The sequence below is a fragment of the Lycium barbarum genome, chromosome 2 (genome assembly GCF_019175385.1).
Source record: "Lycium barbarum isolate Lr01 chromosome 2, ASM1917538v2, whole genome shotgun sequence".
Taxonomy (NCBI): Eukaryota; Viridiplantae; Streptophyta; class Magnoliopsida; order Solanales; family Solanaceae; genus Lycium; species Lycium barbarum.
This window is the reverse complement of record NC_083338.1, coordinates 87581532-87593791: the sequence shown is the minus strand read 5'-3', so window position 1 is coordinate 87593791 and position 12260 is coordinate 87581532. Positions and strand designations below refer to the sequence as shown.

At 39.8% G+C, this 12260-nt stretch overlaps 1 protein-coding gene across 1 annotated transcript in view; it reads left to right on the top strand.

The window, feature by feature from the left end:
- The first annotated feature begins 1448 nt into the window (after positions 1-1448).
- The window catches only part of LOC132626612 (probable polyribonucleotide nucleotidyltransferase 1, chloroplastic), a 94323-nt gene continuing 83511 nt past the window's right edge, over positions 1449-12260 (top strand). Inside the window, 2 exon segments of the mRNA XM_060341534.1 lie at positions 1449-1793; positions 2606-2674. Of these exon segments, the coding sequence (XP_060197517.1) occupies positions 1524-1793; positions 2606-2674 (339 nt within the window). The 5' untranslated portion in view covers positions 1449-1523.

The following is a 12260-nucleotide window of genomic DNA, read 5'->3' as shown; positions in this document are numbered from 1 at the left end:
CTTTCCACCAAAGCCATAATTCATCCAAAACTTCTAATCTTTAACATACTAATTCATAACATGTTTCCATCTTCTAATTTCATCAACAATCGTCACAATTGCACCTTAACAACTTCATTTCCATAATATCATAGAATCATACTAAGATGACATATTCTTCTACATTCCATTTTAATGCCAACTTAAACCATTTTGCCTTCATTTACATTGCAAAGATCACAACAACACAACTAACATATTAAACAACATTAATCCATTTCCATTCCAACTTCAATGTACCACACGGCCATACCCTATATTTCCAACTTTAACCAAATTCGTTCAACTTTCATTTCTAATATAAATTCCATCATAACCACAACTAGAATACAACATAAAATTCAACACATCTTACTTATACAACCATGCACACTCACGACTACATACATATGTACATACCCACTTTGCACACTTCCATGTTTCCATCAAATCTACTTATTTCTACCTTCTATAACATCAACAAGACCTTCACAACACATAAAAAGGGATTGAATCATACCTTTTTCTCCCAACTTCTTCACTTGACTCAAGTGTTAAATCGATGAAACAAATGACTTATCCTCCGAAACAATTACACCACGTTGTAGAGGACCCTTGAATTAGTGGAAATATCACAAGAAAATAATTTTTGGAACAATATTTTGAGGGGTGATTTTTCCTTGGTCTTGGCCGAATGGCCTCTAAGTTTTGCTCTTGTTGTTCTTGTTTTTCTCCTCTTCTAATTTTTTCTTGAATCTTCTATGGATTAATGACCCCTTTATATTAATATGGCACATGGAAAATTACTAAAATCCATGGGCTTGGGCCACTAAGTGGCCGGCCACCCCTCTCAAAGTTGGGCCTCATTTTTCATTTTCTTTTTTTGAGCCCAATTGGTTATAGTTCTTGTTGTAATTCTCGAACCCAATTTCCAAAATTTCAATTTTTGCCCTTAGCCATCCTCCGTATTTTTGCGTCCATAATTCTTACAAACATCTTGTGTACTAATCAAGGTTGAAGTGCATGCTTGCACTTAACCTCCCGCAATTTGTCTTGAATTATCCGAATGCACAAAAATGCGGGATATAACACGGCGCAGGCAAACAGAAAATTTGACGCGTTTTTTTGGCTCTGTAGGATTTATATGGGTTGGGTCAAAGTGTTAAAAATAAAACTTGGGGGCAAAGTGTAAAAAACAAAGCTTGGGATCAAAGAGTTAAAAATATAACTTTGGGGTGAATCAAAACTCTCTAATCACTAATCCAAAGTTTATCACCCCTACTCAATTAAAAAAATTAGAGTTACCCAACTTAATTTTAAAACTTATTTGTCACCTATAATAAAAAGGCCCAGTTTCTCAGCACCCGTTTAATTCCAAATAATCAAACCCGCCGCTTCTCCAACCAAAAAAAAAAAAAAAAAAAAAAAAAAGGGAAACGGATAAAGTTTGTGTCATCCCTCCCACCCTGTCTCCAGTAGCACCTATAGTTTGTGGTGAAGCAAAAATGCTTGCCAACCCTAGCTTCCATGGAGGACCTCTCCACTTCATACCAACAGTTCGCAACAAACTGTGCAGGTCCTACGCTTGCCCAATACTACTACATAGCAGAACCCTTGCTTCCTCAACACTGGAAAACAGGAAGAACAGAAGAAGAAGACGAAGTTTTACTCAGTTCTCCATAAGAGCCTCAGAGGAGCCTCAGGACGTGTCTGTTTTAGCTGCAGCACTTCAAGCTTCCCCCTTCTCTGTCCGAATTCCCGTTGGCGATAGACATGTAATTCTCAATATCTGCATTATCTTACTTGCTTGATATCTATCTAGTATTCATCACTCCCTATTTGTTTGGCGCTGGAGGATATAGTCATTCAGGAAATATAAAGAGTACTCAGCTGGTCAGGCTCTGTAAGAAGATAGTCAAATATTACTACTGTACTAGTTTGGTTCTCATATAGCAAAATATGACAACTATAAGAAATGCTTCCTCTGTTCCGTTTCTAGGTTGACTTGAGTGGATTGTATTATTGAACGTAGCCTTACTAAATTCTGTGAGGAGGTAGGGTTTGGCCTATTAGAGTAGGATAAAAATGCATGAAGCATTTGGCTTGCAGGAAAAGTTTTTTCCTTCTAAAATGCTTCATCTTGAGAAATCATATTCTACTATTTGGTAATTGTATAAGATGGAGGATATGTTTGAGGATACTATTTTGGTGATATTTTTGAATATTAAATTTTCATAACAATGTTCAAGTGTTGGTTCAAGCAAGTCATATGAGTAAGAGTTGGGATGTTCGTGAGTAAAATGACTTCTGCCCGTAAGTGACGAATATCACTTTCTCCATTTTGATTTCCAGCAATCTAAGGTAACCAATTGCTGGAAAATGGGGGAACATATAAAATAGTTTCTATAGTTAACTTGAGCTATTGAGCTGCCTGTGTTCTTAAATCTTAATACATCTATTTTCAAAATTAACTTTTGAGCTATTGAGTTATCTATGTTCTTAATCCATTTAACTTGAAATGAATACAATAAGTATCCTGAGCTATTGAGATTTCTATGTTCTGAATCAGTTTATTGCATTTTTACAGATTACGGTTGAGACAGGTCTTATAGGGAGGCAGGCTAGTGGGGCTGTTACAATTAGAGATGGAGAAACTGTAAGTTGTTTTCCTCTTCACAACTTTGTGATGATGGAGGATTGTGGCTTCTAGTTTCCTATCCAGTTGATGGTGTAATTTGTTTGTGAACACATTTGTGTTTTTGGTAGGCACACAACTTTATCTTCCAGCAGATCCACCTCACAAAATGTAATTGGAGAAGATTCTTGTATTTCTCTCTCTTAAAATTAATGCAATAAGGAAACACCTAAAAGATCTTTCTGTCAATGAAAACCGTGAAACTTAAGAAAAGCTCTTTTTAAACAAATCTTATTCATTATCAGCAACAAAAACAACTATGCCTCTTACCTCAATCCTGAGCTAGTTGGGTCGGTTATAAGGATCTTCCATCTGGATCTATTTCTTTCCTGTATTCAACAACTCGCGATTAGTGTAAAACTAAGTCTGACTTCATCAAAGAGAATAAATATTCTATTATGGAGCTCAACTACTAATGGAGATCAGAGAAACATCATTGAGCTGCCTTTCTTGGAATATGTTCATTTCTATAGAAAACCATTTTGCAAGAGCAGTTTTTTTTTTTTTTTATGACATTGGAACCCGCAGCCGCTACCCTTCTGGTGCGCACAGGTAAACCCAGCTCCTGTGCAATAGCTCACAAACCACACAAGAGAGATAGCCTGCACTAGGCAAGCCTTGTGCGACGAGCTCGATCCAGAAGGCAAATCCCCTCCTGACTTATTGACACTTTAATGGTTGATGGAGTTGGCTCCTCTGAACCTATGGATATTCAGAATGCAATTCTAGAATACTATCAGAACCTTTACAGGGAAACCGAAGCATGAAGACCAACTTGAAATTCCTTTTAGTTAAGAGTCCAGAAAGAAGAAAAATGCTCTCTGCCACGGATCCCGAGGTAAGTTTCAAATCCCCATCCTCCAACACTCTCTCTTCTCCAAACTCAACGCAGGTCATCGGAATGTCTTTTCCAACCTGAATTTTTGAGTTTCTCTCTCTTCTAAACCCTCTCTGATCTTCTCCATCTTTCTTCTAAACTTTCTCTCTCCTCAAAACCCTAACCCTTTCTTCTCCAGCCCTTCTCTGAATCTTCCCTCTCCATCTTTCTTTTAAACTTTCTCTCTCCTCAAAACCCTAACCCCTTCTTCTCTAGCACTTCTCTGAATCTTCCTTCTAAACTTACTCTCTCCTCAAAACCCTAACCCCTTCTTCTCCAGCCCTTCTCTGAATCTTCTCTCTTTAAACCCTTCTCTGAATCTATCCGAACCCACTACTCACCACCTGAGACCTCTGCTGCCCTCATAACTGACCCTGTTAAACCTTTCTTCCTTCATTATGGAGGAAAATATTTTTTTCATCAGTGGGGATAAATCTTTTGAGCTAAAAAACATTGGGGACAATCAGTTCAAATGGTATTCTTTGATAGAAAGGGGCAGGAGATTTACAAGCAGGATCAATAGGGATGCACATAACTTAAGATGGGTGTGCGAGGCACTTATACAAGCATCAAAAGGTTCTGGTTGTCTTTACAGAAGGTGGGGAAGAAAACAACCACACAATCTTTACCGAGTTTATCAAAATTTGAATGTATATGGCAGATTCGTTTGCATAGAAGTTTGGCATGGTTCATCCAAAGCGACAGTGATCATCCCGGAGATTAACTTCAACAGTAGGTGGACATATATTGCGGAGAAAATCTTACGATTTATGGGGAAGAACATCACGTCAGGGCCACCACCTCTTTTAACAAAAACTTATCATGCTGCTGCTTCCATTGATAGTTGGCCGGAGCTCAGCCAGTCGGCAAATAGGGGTGCTGAGTTTGAGAAACATCCTTTATACAGAAGCTTAGGGGTATCCTTAACGATCCATTCCATCACAGCCCAGACCCGGAGATAATCAGGAAATGGTTCATCTCTAGATGGAAAATCACTGCTGGGATCAAGGTCACTCCAATGGATCATAATTGTTTTCTATTTGAACTTCCTTCCAGACAAGAGGTTGTGCGAGTAAAGGCGGGGGATTGGTTTTGGAGTGGCAGACACCTATCCCTCTCTTGGTGGTCGCCGAAGTCCAATTCATCGCAACTAGCTGCAGATAACATATGGCTGAAAGTTTTTGATATTCCACTGAATGCCTGGTCATCAGATACCTTCGAGCGAATTGGGAATCAGTATGGCAGTTTCGTAGGAGTTGACGAAGACACTAAAAACAGATCCCATTTCTTTTGGGCTCGTATTTGCGTTGCAAGCTCAGGCAAGAAGTTTCCGACGAGTTTAAATTTTGAATTAGATGAATGGGTCTATGATCCTACAGTTATTTCAGAGAACCGGTCTTCTCCTTTAACTGCTGGACAATCGAAGGGTTTGCTTAGGTCTGAAAAGCAGATGGGGCCAACGTCTTACGCAGAACCACGTGGCATCTACGCTAATAAGCCAGATGCGCAGCACGTGAGGGGTCCTGCAAAGATTAAAATCAATTCAAAGGATTTAGTGGCTAATCGGCCGGCCCAAATCAGCTCAAATAACCTACGCAAAAGGAAGTTTTATAAGGGGAGCACCTCAATAGCTTTGAATAGCAGCTACTATTCAAAAGGCCCAACAAAAGGGAAACACCACAAGTGGCCCATCAAGTCCCAACACTGGAGAGCATCTGTGTCCAAACTTGACCCATGCAGCTTTAAACTGTCAGCTTCTCAAATCACAAAATCCTTAGACACCCTTGCGCTGGAAGTTCAAGCTTCGAAGCTCAGGGATTTGGAAAATATGGAGGGGGAAATTTCTCAATTGGAAGCGGACGATGAAGCTGATAGGGCAGACTCTTTGTTAGGTGTATGCAGTCCAAAATCTCTCCAATTCTCAGACTCTTCTCCTCAGGAAGAGTCGGATTCTGATTTTTCTTCAATCTCCTTCAATAAGTTTCTTCCTCTAGCTTGGCATGGCGAGCTTCACAATAAAAAAATTGACATTCCGGAGGTGGTGAAAACTTCTAAATGGACTAAATTGACTATGATGAACGCATGCAAAGTGTTGGGAGTGAATGTTGTAGGTTTTGAGCATGAATTATTCGACATTATTTTGAGAATGGAGGAAAGGAAAAAAGCACAGCTACTAGTACAGAACAAGAAAACAGGGGAATCCAACAAGAAGGGGAAAAATAAAACAAGTGAACTCAAAAAATTGGACTGGGGACTCCAAGAAAGCAGTGGGAAAAAAGAAAGGGGTAGGTCTCAAAAGGTTCTCTCCAGATGAGAATCAAATTACTCAGCTGGAATGTACAGGGGCTTAACGAAAAGAAAAAGAGAAGCACTTTGAAATCTCTTAATCGCAAATGGGGTGCAGATATTATATGCTTACAGGAAACAAAAATTGAGGAATGGAATTCTTCACTAATCAGTCAAATTTGGGGGAATAGATGGATTTCATGGGCAGAACTCAAAGCTATTGGCACAAAAGGTGGAATCTTAATGATGTGGGACAAAAGAGTGAGGAATTGTGTTGATTCTGAAGCCGGGGTTTTCTCACTTTCCTGTAGATTTGAAAGTCTATGTGAGGACTTCAAATGGGTTTTCATGGGCGTCTATGGACCTCACACTAATCCAAAAAGGGAGGATCTATGGCTAGAATTAGCATCTGTTAAGGGTTTATGGTCTGATCTGTGGGTGATAGGAGGGGATTTCAATGTCTGTAGATTTGAAGAGGAAAGAATGAACTGCAATAGAAGATCTAGGGCCATGCAGGGGTTCTCTAACACAATCCTGGACTTGGAACTGATTGACTTGGTCAAGAGGGGAGGAGCCTTTCCAAGCCTCAAGAATTGACAGGTATCTTGTCTCACCTGAATGGAGTGAAATGTTCAATGCCATTAAACAGTACACATTGCCTAGAGTGCTCTCAGAGCACAAGCCTATTATTTTGGAGAGTGGGGATTGGGTAGCTTCACCCTCTTATTTCAAGTTTGAGAACATGTGGTTGCAGTCAGAGGGCTTCATTGAAATGGTCAGAGGCTGGTGGAACTCTTATGTTGTTTTGGTCACTCCGGACTTTGTTCTCATCCAGAAACTCAGAAATCTCAAGAGGGATATAACTAAATGGAATAAAGAGGTATATGGGAAAATAAAAGTCCAAAGGAACAAGGCTCTAATGGAGTTGGGGAAGCTGGATCAGGAGGTTGATCTTAGAACTCTATCAGAAGAGGAGAAAATGCAGTCACTCAACTTGAAAATGCAACTTAAGCAGATTGCCATTGCAGAAGAAATTTCATGGAGACAAAAATCAAGATGCTTATGGCTAAAAGAAGGAGACAAGAATACGAAGTTCTTCTAAAGAATGGCAAACTCTCACAGGAGGGGTAATTGCATTGACAGACTAAAGATAGGGGATGAAATGATTGAAGACAAAGGAAAGATCAAAGAGGGTATTCTGGATTATTTTCAACAAGTCTACAAAGAGAGAAACTTGGAGACCTTCAGCTGTTTTTGAGGGACTTGCCTCTCTTAGCACAGTAGAAAAGGAGGAGCTTGAAATTCTTTTTTCTGAATTAGAAATCTCAGTTGCTCTCATGGATTGTGCCCCTGACAAAGCCCCAGGCCCGAATGGCTTCACTATGGCTTTCTATCAGAAATCTTGGGACTTTATTAAATCAGACTTGGTAGCAGCTCTCAATTTCTTCCATCAGCACTGCCAAATGGTAAGATCCAGTAATGCTTCATTCATTGCTCTAATCCCTAAGAAGAAAGAAGCAGTGGAACTCAGAAATTTCAGGCCTATTAGTCTTATTGGCAGTGTCTACAAACTGCTGGCAAAAGTTCTAGCTGAGAGGTTGAAAAAGGTGGTGGAATCTCTAGTTTCAGGGCAACAGAGTGCTTTTATGAAAAATAGGCAGATTACAGATTCTTCTATGATTGCTAATGAGGTGCTAGACTGGAAAATTAAAAGTGGAGAGTCTGGTATCCTATGTAAATTAGACATTGAGAAAGCTTTTGATCAACTTAACTGGGCTTATCTTGTCAACATCTTGAAACAAATGGGCTTTGGAGAAAGGTGGATTAGGTGGATTTATTTCTGCATATCAACAGTAAAATTCTCAGTTTTAGTAAATAGAAGTCCAGTGGGTTTTTTCTCTTCTCAAAAGGGCCTTCGGCAGGGTGATCCTCTCTCTCCTTTCCTTTTCATCCTAGCTATGGAAGGACTCTCAAAGTTGTTAGTTAAGGCAAAAAACTCCAATGGATTCAAGGTTTCCAAGTAGGTTCTTGTCCATCCACTTCAATAACTGTTTCCCATCTGTTATATGCAGATAATACCTTGATATTTTATGGAGCCGACAACTAGCAAGTTTCCAACCTCAACATTACTCTCATGATCTTTGAATCCATCTCAGGCCTTCATATCAACATGCTTAAGAGTACCATTTACCCTGTTAATACAGTTGCTAACCTGGAGGAACTTGTTAGCATTCTCAAGCTGCAAAATAGGTTCCCTCACCACAACTTATCTGGGACTTCCTTTGGGTGCTAAATTTAAATCAGTTGGAATTTGGAATGGTGTTATTGAAAGCATGGAGAAAAGACTGGCAACTTGGCAGATGCAATACCTATCTGTGGGAGGTAGGCTTACTCTTATCAATAGTGTGCTAGACAACATCCCCACCTACTGTATGTCACTTTTTCCAATGCCAAGTTCAGTTCTAAAGCAGATTGATAGGCTCAGAAGAAAATCCATATGGGAGGGCAACAACAATACTCACAAATTCCCCTTGGTAAAATGGCAATCTGTCATTCAACCCATGGTCCATGGAGGGTTGGGAATCATAAATCTAAAGCTTTATAACAAAAGCTTGCTCATGAAATGGTTATGGAGATATGGGCAGAATGAAGCAGGTTACTACTGGAGGGACATCATTGAAGCAAAATTTGGCATTGAAGACCACTGGAGGCCAAAGAAGAGTAATGAACCATATGGTGTGGGGGTGTGGAAATTTATCAGTAGTCTGCAGGATGACTTTTTTCGAAGTCTCTTTCAAGGCTGGGAATGGGCTCAAAATTAGATTCTGGCTAGATAGATGGCTTGGGGACACTCTACTGAAAGATTCTTTCCCTTCTTTGTTCCAGATAGCCTCTAATAAGGATGCCACAATTGCTCAATACCGGGACAACAACTGTTGGAGTCCAATTTTCAGAAGAAACTTGCAAGATTGGGAAATCAATTGACTTCCTCAATCTTCTAGCAATATTGGAGGGCAGGCATAAGATACAGATAGAATTCTTTGGGGCAAAGTAAAGGATGGAATTTACACTGTAAAGGAGAGTTATAACTACTGGAGCTCTCAAAATGGCATTCTTGAGGAATGGCCTTGGAAACATATCTGGAGAACTAGGCAGCCTCTCAAAGTCTCTTGCTTCACTTGGACTGCTCTTAGAGAATCCTGCCTAATACAAGACAATCTCAAGAAGAAAGGAGTAATTCTTATCAATAGATGTTTCATGTGTGTGCAGGACAATGAAACAGTAAACCACCTATTTTTACACTATCCTGCAGCAGCTGACCTTTGGCATTTGTTCTACTCCTTAACTGGGCTTCACTGGGTAATGCCTTTATCCATGAAAGATGCCTATGCAAGCTGGTCACTGTGGGGAGTCGAAAAAACCATCAAAAGAATCTGGAGAATGATCCCTCCAGTTATTTTTTGGTGTCTCTGGAAGGAGAGAAATAGCAGATGCTTTGATGGAATCTCAAACTCCTATTAGTACTCTCAAGGCTAGATGTTTAGAGTGCTTATTTAGTTGGCATTTTCTTACCCCTGTAAACAGTATGGATACTTTTTTGGATTTTGTTAGTTCCCTGTCTTGAGCTTAGCTTAGTACAATAGGCAGGATTCCTTTTGGCTGTTTTACAGGTTTTTTGTCTAAGTTTGCTTCCCGTTTTGATTGAAGCAGCTTCTTTTGTTCACCTGTAACCTTGCATCTTCTTGATGCTTTACTAATGACATTTGATTACTTTACCAAAAAAAAAAAAAAAGCATGGAGACCAAACTTGAACATTCAAGGTGTCCAAAGCATTACTGGAGAAGAGCAAGTATGGATGTCAAGGCAATTGAAGAAGATGAAGAGCCTGTTTGGATGGGCTTATGCCTTTAAGCTGAAAACAACTTATAAGCCAAAAAAAATAAGTTGGGGTAGTCCAACTTATTTTTTTTGGCTTATAAGTTGTTTTCAACTTATAAGCTGCTTTAGATAAGCTAAGTCAAATGGACTCAATTATTTTTTTGAGCTTATTTTAAGCACAAAATGACTTTAAGTTGGTCAGCCAAACACTCAAAAAAGCTAAAAACAGCTTATAAGCCAACTTATAAGCCAATCCAAACGGGCTCGAAGTATTGGAAGGGATCAAACTGTGTGCTGTTGACAAGGCACCTGGCCCGGATGGATACACAATGGCCTTCTTTCAGGCATTTTGGGATGTTTTGAAGGAGGATTTGATGCTGACTTCTCAGAATTTTCATTCTCAACAGATGTTTGAAAAAAGTTTCAATGCCACCTTTGTGGCCTTGATTCCAAAGAAGGTGGGTGCAACTGAACTAAGGGACTTTAGGCCCATTAGTTTAATCACTGGTGTGTACAACATAATTTCCAACGTGTTGGCAGAAAGGTTAAAGAGAGTGGTGAGCAAGTTAGTCAATAAGCACCAAATGGCTTTCATAAAAGGGAGGCAAATTATGGATGCTGCTTTAATAGCAAGTGAGTGTATTGACACCAGACTTAGAGGAGAAGAACCAGGAGTGATGTGCAAGTTGGATATTGAAAAAGCCTACGACCATTTTAATTGGAATTTTCTTATCAACACTATAAGACGAATGGGGTTTGATTGCAGATGGCTAAAGTGGATGGAGTTCTGCATTAAAACTACCAAGTTCTCTATTCTAGTAAATGGAGAACCTGTGGGTTTTTTCCCAGCAGAAAGAGGGATCAGGCAGGGGGACCCTTTATCCCCTGTCCTTTTCATTGTAGCTATGGAAGGTTTGGACAGCATGATGAGAATTGCTTCTCAAAATAGCTGGATCAGAGGATTTAAAGTGAGAAACAGGGCTAATGAGGCTATGGAAATCTCCCATCTACTGTATGCTGATGATACAGTAGTTTTTTGTGAGGCAAATCAGGAACAGATCTGCCATCTGAGGGTGATACTGGTGGTTTTTGAAGCATGTTCTGGGTTGAAAGTCAACTGGAGGAAGAATAATATCTTCCCGGTCAAGAAGGTGCAGCAGATCCAAGTGCTTGCTAGCATTTTGAATTGCAAGATTGAGAACTTGCCTACTGTTTATCTTGGAATGCCTCTGGGATCAATGCATAAAGCAGTGAAAATCTGGGATGGCATCATAGAGAAGACTGAAAAGAAACTAGCTCTATGGAAATCTCAATACCTATCTTTGGGAGGAAGACTCATCTTAATCAACTCAGTCTTGGATTCTTTGCAAACTTTCTATGGCAAGGAAACAATGAGGATAAAAAGTTCCACTTGGTAAATTGGGAAGTAGTTCAACAAAGCAGAATGCATGGAGGATTGTGGGTGAAGAACCTAAAATTACAGAATAAAAGCTTACTCATGAAGTGGTTATGGAGATATAATCAGGAAGATTAGGCACTATGGAAAGAGGTGATCCAACATAAGTATAGCCGAAATGGGAAATGGTGTACAAATGAGGTAACAAATACCTATGGTGTGGGGGTATGGAGGACTATTAGAGCTTTCTGGCTAGCTCTGAAGGCAAATGTTAATTACAAGGTTGGGGGGGGGGGGGGGTGACAAGATTCTTTTCTGGAAGGAAAATTGGAGTGGACAGGGGACACTACAACTACTGTTTCCTGGCTTATTTTCTATAAGCACAAATCCAGATAGTACAATAGAGGAGATGTGGTCTCCCCAAGACTGGAATTTAGTCTTCAGAAGACTTTTAAATGATTCGGAAATAGCATGGGTAGCAGAACTTCTGACAATAATTGGTGGATTTCAAGGAACTAATTTTGAGCCAGATAAATTGACATGGAAGCATAGTCAAGATGGACTGTTCTCTTTGAATAGATTGTACAACAAGGGGTTCACTGAAATAACAGGGAGGACAACAGGACCTTGGAAATTCATTTGGAAGAGTGTGGCATCAACTAAGGTGAAGTGTTTCACCTGACTGGTAGCTTGGAGAGCCTGTTTGACTCATGAAGCACTGCAGAAAAGGGGAATTAAGATTGCTTCAAGATGCACATTATGCAAGGAGGCCTTAGAGACAACAGTCACCTTTTCCTTCACTGTAAAGTTACGGCACAAGTCTGGGCATTGTTCATCAACTTGGCTAAGTTGAACTGGACAATGCCTGAACACACTGCAGACCTTCTAAGCTGTTGGATAAGAAGGGAAAGGAGCAAGAGTCAAAAGATTTGGTAGAAAACAGTTCCTGCCTGCATATGGTGGAACATTTGGAAGGAAAAATGACAGAATTTTTAAAGGCAGAGAAAGTTCATTGTAGAAGATCCAATGGAAGGTCATTATTCATTAAGTTTTTGGTGTAAAGAACAATATGTAGAATAGGAAGTTCAGGACTTTTTAGGATTACTGTA